The sequence below is a fragment of the Emydura macquarii genome, unplaced genomic scaffold, assembly GCF_026122565.2.
Source record: "Emydura macquarii macquarii isolate MOO-44397 ecotype Brisbane River unplaced genomic scaffold, CSIRO-AGI_Emac_v2 contig_212, whole genome shotgun sequence".
Taxonomy (NCBI): domain Eukaryota; kingdom Metazoa; phylum Chordata; order Testudines; family Chelidae; genus Emydura; species Emydura macquarii.
The window spans coordinates 6,309,754-6,322,510 of NW_027130349.1; the positions used below are offsets into that span (position 1 = coordinate 6,309,754).

At 37.3% G+C, this 12,757-nt stretch overlaps 1 protein-coding gene across 2 annotated transcripts in view; it reads right to left on the bottom strand.

Moving 5' to 3' along the window:
* Nucleotides 1–12,757, bottom strand: part of THOC1 (THO complex subunit 1) — a 34,032-nt gene that overhangs the window by 4,243 nt on the left and 17,032 nt on the right. For both annotated transcript variants that reach the window (XM_067546925.1, XM_067546933.1), the window contains exons 11-19: nt 11,116–11,247; nt 9,631–9,731; nt 8,027–8,093; nt 7,662–7,712; nt 7,112–7,182; nt 5,464–5,559; nt 4,367–4,432; nt 878–961; nt 192–339 (exon numbers count right to left, since the gene is read on the bottom strand). In XM_067546925.1, coding sequence (XP_067403026.1) covers nt 192–339; nt 878–961; nt 4,367–4,432; nt 5,464–5,559; nt 7,112–7,182; nt 7,662–7,712; nt 8,027–8,093; nt 9,631–9,731; nt 11,116–11,247 — 816 coding nt within the window. The remainder of the gene's footprint in view (nt 1–191; nt 340–877; nt 962–4,366; nt 4,433–5,463; nt 5,560–7,111; nt 7,183–7,661; nt 7,713–8,026; nt 8,094–9,630; nt 9,732–11,115; nt 11,248–12,757) is intronic.

Sequence of the window (12,757 nt, forward strand, 5' to 3'; positions counted from 1 at the left end):
TCAGGGGGTCTTAACGGGTAACACCAGTTTTATTGCAGTTTTTATTTTAACACACAACCATACACATGAATGTAATTCTTTTGCCATGAACCAAAGATATATGTGATTATAATTTACCATTCTTCAGAATCAGAGATCATCAGAAAGTCAGTTAGCATAATTTGATATAAGTACCAGGTAATATTACTTACAGGCAACTCCTTGGCTAATTTGATTACCATGTTTTCTAGGTATTCTGGTAAACTCTTAAATTGTTGATTGGTTGGCTGGAAGAAGTGTGGACTTCTGCGTGCTAGTAATCTTAATGCTCTCCAGCCATAATTAGAATTGTTCACAACCCTATAAAGACAAGTAGTGTTAGTTACTTGTTTGTCATCTATACATAGGGTTTGGAAAGCAAAGAAAGAAAAATGCCACTAGAGAATCTATTAGAATTTGATTTTAGGATATTTACTTTGTATATTTTGACATGTGATGTTGACAATTTGTGTTTTAATGATTGCAAAGCTCTAGCTTTTTGAATCTCAACATCTATTGTCATTAAATAATTATTGTCCAATCCCCGTTGTCCGACCCCCTTAATTTCCCACAATTGTGACAGTTTAAATAAAAAAATTGAAAATATGCTTAAAAATAAACATTGATTTTTCTGCTGAAACTATAAAAAAAATCTAATTCTACCAAGCCAGACAAATAATAAGGTCACACTTATTTCCCAACTAATGTTATGCTATCCAAACTCACTAGCCTTCAGCACAGGAGTTCAGACTGGTGAAGACATCAATAATCCAGAGAACAGATTATTTTCTTCAACAACCCAAGCAAACATTAAAAGAAGGGACACAAAATAAAGTGGAATAAAATTAAATCTACTCACTTATACTCATTTTCAACCATGTTTTCAGGATCTGCCTGCTCAATGGCCTCTTCAAAAAACTCCTCCAATGTTGGCATATATTCCCTATGAAATAAAATTAGAACTTGATACTCTTCACATTTGCATTCTGACTGATCTCTATTTATCCCTCCAATTAATTTATGCACAATTCAGTCTTCCTTATGAGACAGCCATAGATATCCTGATTTGACACTGCAATGAAGTGAATTTTATCTATGCATTGCTAATGTTGCTAAGAGATGAATTACAGCTCCACCACTATACTGCAACAGAGGTGTAACATAACTATCATCAGTTCAGCACCATATAAGACAAAAAGACAGAATCCCTGCCCTGAAGAGCTTACAGTCTAAGGCCCCGATTCAGAAAAGCCCTGACTTTAAATAGGAATTAAGTACATGCTTAAATGCATTACTGAACAGTGACGGGATTACTCATGTGCTTAAGTATTCTGCTGAACTGAACACTCAATGAAGATATGACATGAGGAGATATAGTACATTTTGGGTGGCAGGGCAAGGGTTACTGTAATAGGATTACATGATTGTTTTGGTTACTAATATGCATGAGTCTTGAGGATTTTGTAAAAATACTGATTATTATTTAAATTACCAGTGCCATGAGGGGAAGATTAGGATGCACGTATTCCATGGCAGAAGTGTGTTTTAAGGAGAGGTTTGAAGTGGAGAGAGAGAAAGAGGAGGCATGGCTGACCATATCAAGAAGGGCTACACGGATGTAGGAGTCAAAAAAGGCTGTCAATTTTGTGCAATCTGGGTGGAACAGAGCCTAGAAAGCAGAGATCCTTACACCTCCTCTACCAGGCACAGAACAAGAAGGCTAATGAACTGTTTGATATGAGCTGCACATTTCCCTTTCATTGAGTTTATTTCTGGCCACTGATTTTTAGAGGAAAAATTGTAGATGCCACAGAACCTCACCCACCCACTCCTGTAATAGACCCATCTGGCTCAGTTACTGAAGTCCTCAAATCATGATTTAAAGACTTCAAGTTACAAAGAATTCACCACTTACACTCATTTAAACCTGCAGGTGATCCATGCCCCATGCCGCAGAGAAAGGCGAAAAGCCCCATAGGTCTCTGCCAATCTGACCTGGGAGAAAATTCCTTCCCGACTGCAAATATGACAACCAGTTAGACCCTGAGCACGTGGACAAGACCCACCAGCCAATGTGCAAGAGGTCAGACTAGATGACCATGAGTCCCTTTTGACTTTAAAGTCTATACCAGTGGTTCTTAACCTATTTACCATTGTGGGCCACATATGCAGCTCTCTGTGTTATGTGGGCTGCATTCACACACTATACGCACACTACCTGTACGGTCCTGAGGATGTCACATGGGCCACAGTTCTGTGCTGACTGGGCTGCAAGTGGCCAGTAGACTGGGAATCACTGGTCTGTACTATACTTAACATGTTATTCCCATGCTGATGGATTTCACTCCAGATTGAACATTTTGATAAGTGTGGCTTTGCTTGCTTTGCTCCACTTTCAATATGGCACATGGTAACTACTATGTAAGTTAAAAAGTAATCAACAGAATCCTGAATATTGAGGGATCGCAAATTACTTAGCTTTATTTAAAAGTCAATATTTATAGCTCTCATACACCCTTTTGTTAGCTGCATTGTTACTGTTCTTGAAATAGTCAGCAACTGCTTCTACTGGATACTCAAATCTGCACTTAAGTACCATGATGTATCTAAAGATATTCACAACCACCAGGACAGCAACAGAAACAGAGAACTAAACTCTGTTCCTTAGAGACATAGGGTATTGTGACATGTGCATTATCTTGCATCACAAATACAGTGTAAAACAGATTCATCAGGCATCAAGTCTTGATCTATATGTACCTTATCCAAGGTCCATTCAAGAGAGGTATCACATTTGCCTGAAGAGGAGGCTATCATGGAGCAACAAGGAAGCAGGGAGGACACACACTGTAGAACTGGGTCATGAAGACATGTAGATAAACTGATTTTGGTTTGGTTTTGAAAAGTGGGTTTTGTCCCAGTTGAGACTGGGCCCCATTGTGCTGAACACTGTACAAACGGAGTAAGAGCCAGTTTCCACCCCACAGACCTTACCAATCTAGAGACAATACTGGTGTGAGAAAGGAAATATTATCCCATTCCACATATGGGAAAGTGAGGCACAGAGATAAAGTGACTCGCTCAAGGTCACACAGTATGTCTGTGCAGAGCTAGGAACTGAATCAGGGTTTCCCGAGTCCCAGTCCAGTACCTTAACCACACAATAATCCTTCTGCTCAACACTCTTCCAGTCATGATAAAATAAATGCCAAATGGCTTACCAAACCTCCATTGTCCAAAGTTTTTTTTGGTATTCTTGGAGGGTGGGGAAGTCACAACTCATGTGGAGTCAAAGGTTGGGTTTTTTAAGCACAGCTCCATTGGCAGCATTCTTCTGGTACACACTTTATCCTCGCTAGCCAAGCTAGCCTGGCTCCACCCTGGTGGAGATTCTGAGGCTACCTTCAGCACATAGTAGAAGCGTCACTCACACCTGAAGAAGTCACTTCTTGTGCAGAACTCCTACAATCTGTGAAAGCAGAGGCTCTGCAAAGTTCCAATGCAGCAGGGCAAGCGTCTTTCCCTGTGTTTGTTTTGGCCTCCTCAGCCACTGTCTACCACTTCTTTCCTGCTCCATCCAATCCCCAAGCTCCCTGGCCAATCACTGATGCAGCACAAAAACGGATTTATGTAGCAGCATTAGCAAAGACAATTATGTGATCAAGTGTAGAAGCCTTATAATTGCATAGTACATGAGGCCTTGACAGTAGCACAACTGTAAGGAGTAACTGAAGAGTGCATTTTACGGTCATTGCCTTAGCACAGCTGGAGTGTTAAATCACAAAAAAAAAATCACTAACAGCAGATTCCTATTCCTAGCAGGAAAAAATTTAGCCTGCTTCATCTCAAATAATGCTACAAGTAGCACATACATGCTAGCAAATTGCTATCATCTCATTTTATCACCCTCAAGCATTAGTCTTTTAATATAGCTTAAACATTTAGAACCAGATTCTACAACCCCTGCCTCCACTCACTAATGCCAGAATTAGTGAAGGCAATGGGACTACTTGCATGAATGTGCACCATTCAATGTAAGTGAGGGCTGCAGACTGTAGCCTTTAGTTACAATTTTACTTCAATTCTGTTCACTTTTATTATTGACAGCATAAGCAATTTTATTAGACAAGTAACCAAAGTTTCTTTGATTATCCTGAAGTAGAGTTCAAGAGATGAGGAGAGATCCAAGCAATAAAATAAGCTCTCTCTAGGTAAGAGTAATATATCAGTTAGCTATATAACCATCTTTCATGTTTTGCTTGCTAGTGTATCTAAATAATATTTTAAACTTGTATAGTCACAGTGCTGGAAGTTAGCTTGTAGGTAATGAAGTACTTTTCCTACTTACCTAGTTTCAGATTTACAAGCTTCCATGTTGTCCGGACATAAATTCCAAAGCCGTGTTAGCTCCTCACTGGAAAGAGGAATGAATACTAATTCATGTGTTAAAACTGCACATTAATCATTCACTAAAAGAAAAGGTGCAAGAAATATTCCAACCATACTTCTCATCTAAAGACCCTCATAACAAATAATTTTAGTTATGAGATGTACATAGAATCATTATGTTCTAGGTTTATAACATTAATGAATGATGACCTTGTGGTCTTTGCTGGCCATTAGGACATTTATATTCCTAATATATGTGCAATGTGCTGCCCTGGGGATTTGGAATCAGAAACAGAATAAAGATTTTTACTTCCAAAATTAGAAAAGCTTGGCCTTGTGGTATTTATGATAGATAGAGTTAAGTACCACTTTCTAACTCAGAGAGGAGTTTCTGACAAGCAATCAACAAGAGGGGCTTAGAGTTTGACAGAAGTTTGAACCTCACCTCTCCCAGCTTGGAGGTTAGGTGAAAAGCTACAATACAAAGGAGAAGACAAAATTTCTCACTCCTCCACTCAAGAACTGTTAAATGTAATCAGTACAACACATGGTTATGATGTTCTTCTGTATGTTGCCTTTACTTATGTGACATCACCATGTTTGGGGATGAACCGACAATAAAGAAAAGCCCTTGCCCCAAAATGCTTATAATTTAATTCAGTCACAGATAAGACAATATAGACGCAACGCATTGGTACAGGATAGATACGCAAGGTGGAAAAGAATTCTTGGACTGTTGCAAAGATCAGGGTGCATAGGCTTTGTAGAAAATGTCTCAAGAAAAGATTTAAGGCAGAAGAGGGAAAGGTGGTTCAACAAGTGTAAAGGTAGAAGGGTCAAAGGTGTGTGTGTGGAGAGACAGAGAAGTGGTGAATGTGAGCAGATTCAAAGGGGCTGATTACAAGGAGGCATGAAATAAGGAAATAGAAGACATGCTATACTCTGAAGACATATTTCAGTAGTTTAGCTCATTCTCAACACCTCATACTTTTCATATCACCACCAAGTCATCAATACCAAAATACAATGCAGTGCGGCAAAGAAAAATTAACGTACTTCCCCATGAGAATTTTTTTGTTTGGTCCTTTTCCCAGGAAATCTTCTGGAGCTGGCCTCTTTCTCACAGGTCTTGTTGGCTTGGAATCTGATGGTCTAAGTAAGCAACACTTTTTTCAATGTCAAAATTACAATATTTGGAGATCCAAAATGAGGACATTTCATTATAGATGACTTCTAGCCGAATCTCAATGCAAACTTTCCACAGGAAATATGAGCAATTAGGATTTTGGGGGATTTGTCAGATACCATATTACACCTCAAATTAATGAGATAACTGACTCAAACTGACAAAACATCTTAGAATTTGCTGAAAAGAAATAATTTCTATTTATTGCAGCAGTACATATCATTTGCACGCAACCTCTAGGGGATGCAGGACCCCTCTCCACAATGCCCCTGAAGCCAATGGTAGAAGGCAGTGAAACTCCCAGACCACTAAGGCAGTCAGAGTGAGACTTACCCAAACTCAGAAACTTTGGCTGGGATCTGGAGAAGGAGGTAGGACATTAGGAATTATAAAATTTGACTTGTTATAATTATTTGTAGCTTTGTGGTTTGATAGAAATTCTTCCCTTCCTTCACCTCTTCTGCCATCTCTGCAAATGGGTGGAATCAGAAAGAGACAGCTCCACCGGACTCTCTCCCCAGTTTATCAGGTGGTGACCCAGCTGCTTCTCACCACTGAAGACGCCAGTTAGTAGTGGGGGATGAGAGGGGCAGGATGAAAGGTTCTGGGCCATCACTTTATGCTAAGATGATACATTTTTTAGCCTGAAGTTTTATCACTTTTGAATATGGCCTGTATCTAACTGCACAGGGACTGTTTATTGGCTATATGAAACCAACTACTTTTTCTTTCAGGTCACTCACTGATAATCAATGAGCAGCTGCCGGAGGACATATATTCATTGAAGCACCATTACATAAAATCTTAGACCTCATTCCAGCAAAGAGACCTACAGGCTGTATATTCCCCTGTATACATTTTCACTAGCGCCAAACTGCCAGGGACCCCTTTACAGGGAATCCACACCCGAAGATGTGAGTATATGGGAAAGCATTTTAGCCTCAGCTATCTTAGTAAAGCTCAGAATGAAAAAGTAAGTGCAGAAGGTGGGGAAGGACATGACACTTCACCAGTCTCTCCAATCACAGACCCCTTGGTGGTATCCAAGGAGGGAGGGAAAGCAAGAGAGAGCACATGCACACACGGTATGTCTACACTACAACTGAAAGTGTAATTGCAGTTCAGGCAGACACAGCCATCCTAGCTTTAATCCAATTAACATGACTAGCCATAGCAGAGAAAACAAGCTTCAGCATGGGCTGTATCAGTGTGCACAGAACCCCAGGTACACACTTGTGTTGCTAGCCCATACCACAGTATGTGCTGCCACATGTTCACTGCTTTTAGTCATGCTACCTATATTAAAACTAGCATAGGTATGTCTACTCGAGCTGCAAATCACAACTCCAACTGCAGCATAGACATAACCATAGTTGTGATATCTCGCTGTTCTATTTAGCAAAATTACCTGCTAAGTCACTAAATACATAAACATAGGTAGGTACACATGCTTGAATGGAATGGTCATTTCAAACTCATTGTAAAAGGGAAGCTTTTTACTATTCTATGCACATTTACCTTTCTTTCACAAAACTTGGGCAGCCTTCATTTTTCCAGGTGTTCCAGTTTTCTTCAGTGTTTAATATATGCTGAAAAATAAGTAGACAGACACCTGACATCATTAAAGGGCAAAGTCCCCTTCAGAAACAATGTCTGCATTTTTAAACCACCTGAGAAGCTGGGTTAGAAACACCTGAGACGATCAAGCAAAAGATTAGAGGAAAAAGGTCTGTTTTTCAATATGTTTGCCCACAAAGTGCTGTAAAATACACAAAGAAATCAGTTACACTGTTTCTCTTATATAGCCAATCTCCCCATTTTTTATTTTACATACACGTATGTTCGTGCGTGCCCATTTTTTCTCCAGAGTAACAGAAGGAAAGCATTTTAAAGAAATATGAAAAAAAGTGACTGCAAAACAAAATATTGATGGGGGAATTGAAGGTGGTTATTGCACCTGAAAATTTTACCTCATGCCTTAAAACTGACTGTCAATGGCATCCTTTTACCACCTACTTTGATTCTGTTTACACAGACATATACTAAAATTTTATTTTAAAATACTTACCTCTACCATTTTTGAGAATCTTTCCCCATCTGGGGGGTTTTCTGAAAGAAGCTGCAATTGGAAGAGATCATATGATTGTAGCAGAATATTTGAAAGAAAGTAAACAACCAAAACTGTGATAACCAATTCATGGATAAGAAATGCCATTTTTCAGCCTTTCTGGTATTTTCTTAAGATTTCTAGTGTTCTTTCACATTTAGGAAAACAACATAGCTAAATTTCCATAGTACAGCCATGTTGAATTATTAAAAACTGATAATATAAAACAGTAAATGGAATAAGGAAGCCAATTCAGAGATCCTTTTATGAGTTACAGTAAAAGATTTAGAACATGCATTGTTTGTCCTCTATTGTATTGTACTGACCTGATAAACTAATTTTGTAGTATCTTCAATCCAGAGGGACTGCTCATCAGTTAGAACATAGTTTGAACTGGGGGGGGAAAAAATCAGGCTGGTACATGAGATGCTGTACATTCATAGTTGTAATGTGAATATTAAAGTTTTCTATATGAGGAAGAGTTTATGTAGTAAGCCAGCAGCATCCGAAAGGAACCAATTAATCTAGGAATAGTAAGCAATGAGCTACACTAAAAAAATCCACTTTCCTCTCAAACAATAACTTCAGACTATTCTGTAGACTTTATGGAACAAAGGATATTGCTTTTTTTATACACCTAGTATCTCAACAAGACTGGCAGGTAAGAGGGGAAAGGGAGGGGAGTGAAGTGAAATTAACAAGATCTGTGACTTGGCTCATCTATGAAACAAGTGTAATTTTTACATATTGAAAATGAACTTTAAATTCTAATTTTCAGTTTTCACTGGTGAAAGAAAAAAAGTCCATTTGTAAAGTGAATCCCTGGGAATATAAAGTCTGAATCAAAACATTCAGTAGCAACACAATATGTAAAATTTCATCTTTTTGTGAGGCACTAGTATTTAACAGTAAATACAAACATGATTATGGCTAATCAACTTATGGCAGAAAGATTTCTGCAAGGAGCCCTTCTAGTGAGAGGAATGTGAATTTTTTTGTTTTAGAAAATCATTATTATCTTGCAATATCTATATGAAATTTTAGGCTGTCACATTCCTATTTTATTCCAGGGTTGGTTGAATACTTATGTTGACAGAAGAATAAAGTCAATATTTGTGTCTGAATTGTATTGTAGGGAAGTTTTGTCCATGGATAGGGCACTGGGCTGGGACACAGGAAACCTGCATTCTATTCCTGGCTATGCCACTGTCCTGCAGGAAGAATTTGGACAAGTCATTTTTCCCTCTCTGTCAAATGGAGATAATTCTGACCTCCTTTATAAAGTACTTGGACATGTGTAAAGTGAAAGCATCATAGTAAGAGGTAGGTATGATTAATGATAATTAACTATACGATTTGATCACAGAGGTCATGGATTCTGTGACTTCTGCTTCAGCCTCCTGCAGCCAATGAGGCTCCGGCTTTCGTGATTTATGATTTATTGCCTGTGTCCTGCCCATTGATTTTAATAAAAATCCCCATGCCAAAATCTTGACCTTAATTACAATAAAGGCAGTAAACAAATCATTATATGTACACACAGCACAAGAAATGAATAAGCTAAATTGCAAAAATTTTGTTTTACATTTAGGAAGTTGTAATCTAATATAGCAAAATTAGAGTCTTTAGCAACGTAACAGCATTTTTGTCTGTCACTTTAGGGTTATTAAAAACAATGACCTATGACCACTGATGCTGGTATTTTGGACACAGAAAAAATCCTTAGCACCGAAAGGTCCAGATCCTTCAACCAGATGATCCACGCTGGCAGATATCTCAGCCAGCTCAGATCCCACTGTCAGATCTCTTCCTACGGTTTACATAAGATTTTCCATTAAAAAGAGCAAATTTGGTCTTTCTTTTGAAAATGCTGAAATTTGCTTGTACTTATAAACCCAAGCTCCCCAAAAGGCAACCATTTCTAATTTACCTTTTAAATTTGACCTGTCCTTTTAGATACTGAAATAGTATTAGATACTGCAACAAGATGTGACGGCGGAAGTTACTGTCACTCAGCTGTAAATCCATTAGCTAAACAAAACAAAGAAGCTGAGTTAAAAAAAAATCCCACCAACTATATAAGACTCATCAGATCCAATATATTTTCAGATAATCTTCAAGCTTTCAAATGGAAAGCCTGAATGCATTTGATAGGCTAAATTGAGACTGCTCCTACATAAATCTGAAGTTATTGAAATGTAGTGAAATCTGTAGTTGAGATCATCCATATGTGGCAATTCATCTTAACTATCTTCAAATGCATTATATATCATGCTGCCCCACTTTTATTAGAATTCCTTCTCTATTAAGACACCAACTTTGATGTCTTGGGGGATATATTAATGTGACATCTGTTAAGAAAAGATAAAAGCGTGGAGAATAGCATACATGGGCAACACATGGTTTTTAGAAACCATTACAAATGTTTTATGTTGCTGTGCTACTGGACTGCATAACATTCTACCGGAGACATCATTCACTTCTAAGTGTACAAGAATTTGTACAAATACCTCAAATGTACTCACAGATGCAAACAATTTTTTCCCTTTACCACCATACATTGCAGCCATGAAAAGCTATTACACTGCATAGTTAAAAGTTTAAAATTAACAAAAGGACTCTCAACACTTCTTTCCACCAGTGCAACACTGTATTGCAGCACAGATTTTACAAAAAATACCTAGTTTTTACTACCAGATTTAATCTCTCCTAGAAAAACTTTCTATAGAGGTGGCCCAGTGGTTGGCTCCCATACAATATTACTGCTACATGATAAATTAGGGAGGGAGGGGGGGGAAATCAACTTTGACAGTTCTGTTCACTGTGCAAAAGAGGCTATGATGGGTTATGCACTAACCATACTTGGGCTCTGTGAAAGCCCAAGTTCCCTAAAGTAACAGCAATGAAACCGTTTCATGTGCTCCCCTATCCCAGAAAAGGCAACTCTGCATTACCAGATGGCTAAGGAAACTCAAGGAGATCAAGAAAAAAAAAAGTCTCAAAACCAAATAAAAGGTGACTTTTGTAAAAATATGTATATTATTTCAAAGGGTAAATATTTTAGTATTTATTGACTTAAATCATGAAATTGCCATAAAGTACATAATTATTTGAGTTCGATGCACATTACTACAACACTAAAAGAGATTTGCAATAATTTCCTCAAAAATCACGATACAAAAAGCAGAAAATGCAACTAAAACACAATTGGTATGCTCATTTTAAGAGGTGAAAGGTTAGTTGTACGTGATTAAGAAAAAAGCAGACTGTAAATAATTACTTCTACTCATTTTCCTTCTATATTGTAACATTATAGAACAATATAGATCAGATACAACAAATATAATTGTATCAACTTTTCCCATGATCCAAGCTTTTCCTTCTTTATAGACAGACAGAAATCAGGTTACAATACCTTTTCACTAGTTAAGAACTTTGCAAAGTAGACATGTTCTCCCCCTGTTTTCAGCTCTTCCAACTTTTTTCTGGAGGCCTGAGTGTCATCCAATTTGTAGCTTTTAAAAACAGCCAAAACTTCTTCCGAGTACTGTAAAGCAAATGGTACTTATTACGTGAAAATATCAAAATATGTGTTTTTCTAATAAAAAATGCAACAGGACCAATCCCAGAAGGTTTTGAGCTAGTAAATATATTTATAAGTTTGCTATTCACCATCAGTAGGAACATCTGTGTGCAATGTTAGCCAAAGCACAAAAGTTCTTCACTTAAAAGTCTGATGAAGAATGAATTTTGCACAGGAAAATTTGACTGAGAGCTTCTTGTATAATTTAAAAATCAGACGAAATATGAATAAGTTGTCCTTCAAGTGTTAAGTAGAAAGTACTGAAAACTTAAGTAATTTATAATGTGCAAACAAGGAAGCTGACTAGTGTAGTTAAAGTTCAAGACAAGTTCAATTCTAAGCCCCATAATGTCCGTCCTCCTACCCCATTTTCACGCACAAAAAAACCACTTTGGCCTGAAAATTCTCATGCTCACACTTATATCAAAGGAGAGGGACATTTTTATTATAGAATAGTGAAAATGTCACGTCTTTTTTTCAAGATTTGTCTAGTCATTTTGGGCCACTCAATTCCCAAAAAGCAATTGTTTCAAAGTTTCAACACTTCTCAAGCACTTAGTCTTCCATGAGAACTAATGCACAGAGTACACCTGACACAATTTAATCCATGAAATGATTTGAACTCTTTATTCTTAAAATATGTTAGTACTTTCCTGTCTATCAATGTGTATAAGTGCTTTCTCCATAATGCTTTTCGTGCTGTACTCAGGCACCACTGCACTTCCATTTGAACATGCCTGAGCATGTACGAATAGTTAAATTTAAGGCTCTACTTTTAGGATTAGTTAACATCATTTTTTAAAGTATATCTTCATGACAATTCATTTTCATGGAGAATCCTTGTGATAATTTCCAAAACTTTGGCTTGCTTAAGTCCTGCCATTCTTGGTGCCCCAAAACAATACAATTTTTTTAGAGAGATTTTAAAAAATGAAGATTATTTTAACATATTTAATGCCAAGATGTAATGTTTATTTACTTCTGCTCTTCAGATCAGGCATTTTAGCACCAAAATATACAGAAGTGGATTGAAATAAAATAGGTTTCCTATTACTAAAAAACAAAAAGAATTTTACGAGGTAATTATAATCCATTGTCTAACATAGAAACAATTTAAAAATTAAATTTACTAATCATCCTCATATCTACATAGCTGGCAAAACAAACATTGTTATTCAGTATCCAACTGGTACAATGAGCTATTATGTATATATGGCAGCTTAAAGTCACCACATCAAGTCCAGACTCTACAAAGGGACCTACATAAACAGAACATTATCCTGTACAGAGTCCCACTGGCCTGGACTGTGATGAACAGGACTCCATAAAGGCACATCTGCCTGGATTCATTTGCAAGATCTAAGCCTAAAGTAAATGTTTTTTTCTGTTTTTTTCCTATTAACAAAAGAAAAAGAAAATCTGATATTTGTTCCAATACAGAAAGCATTTCTATAAACATGAAGCTTTGTTAGCT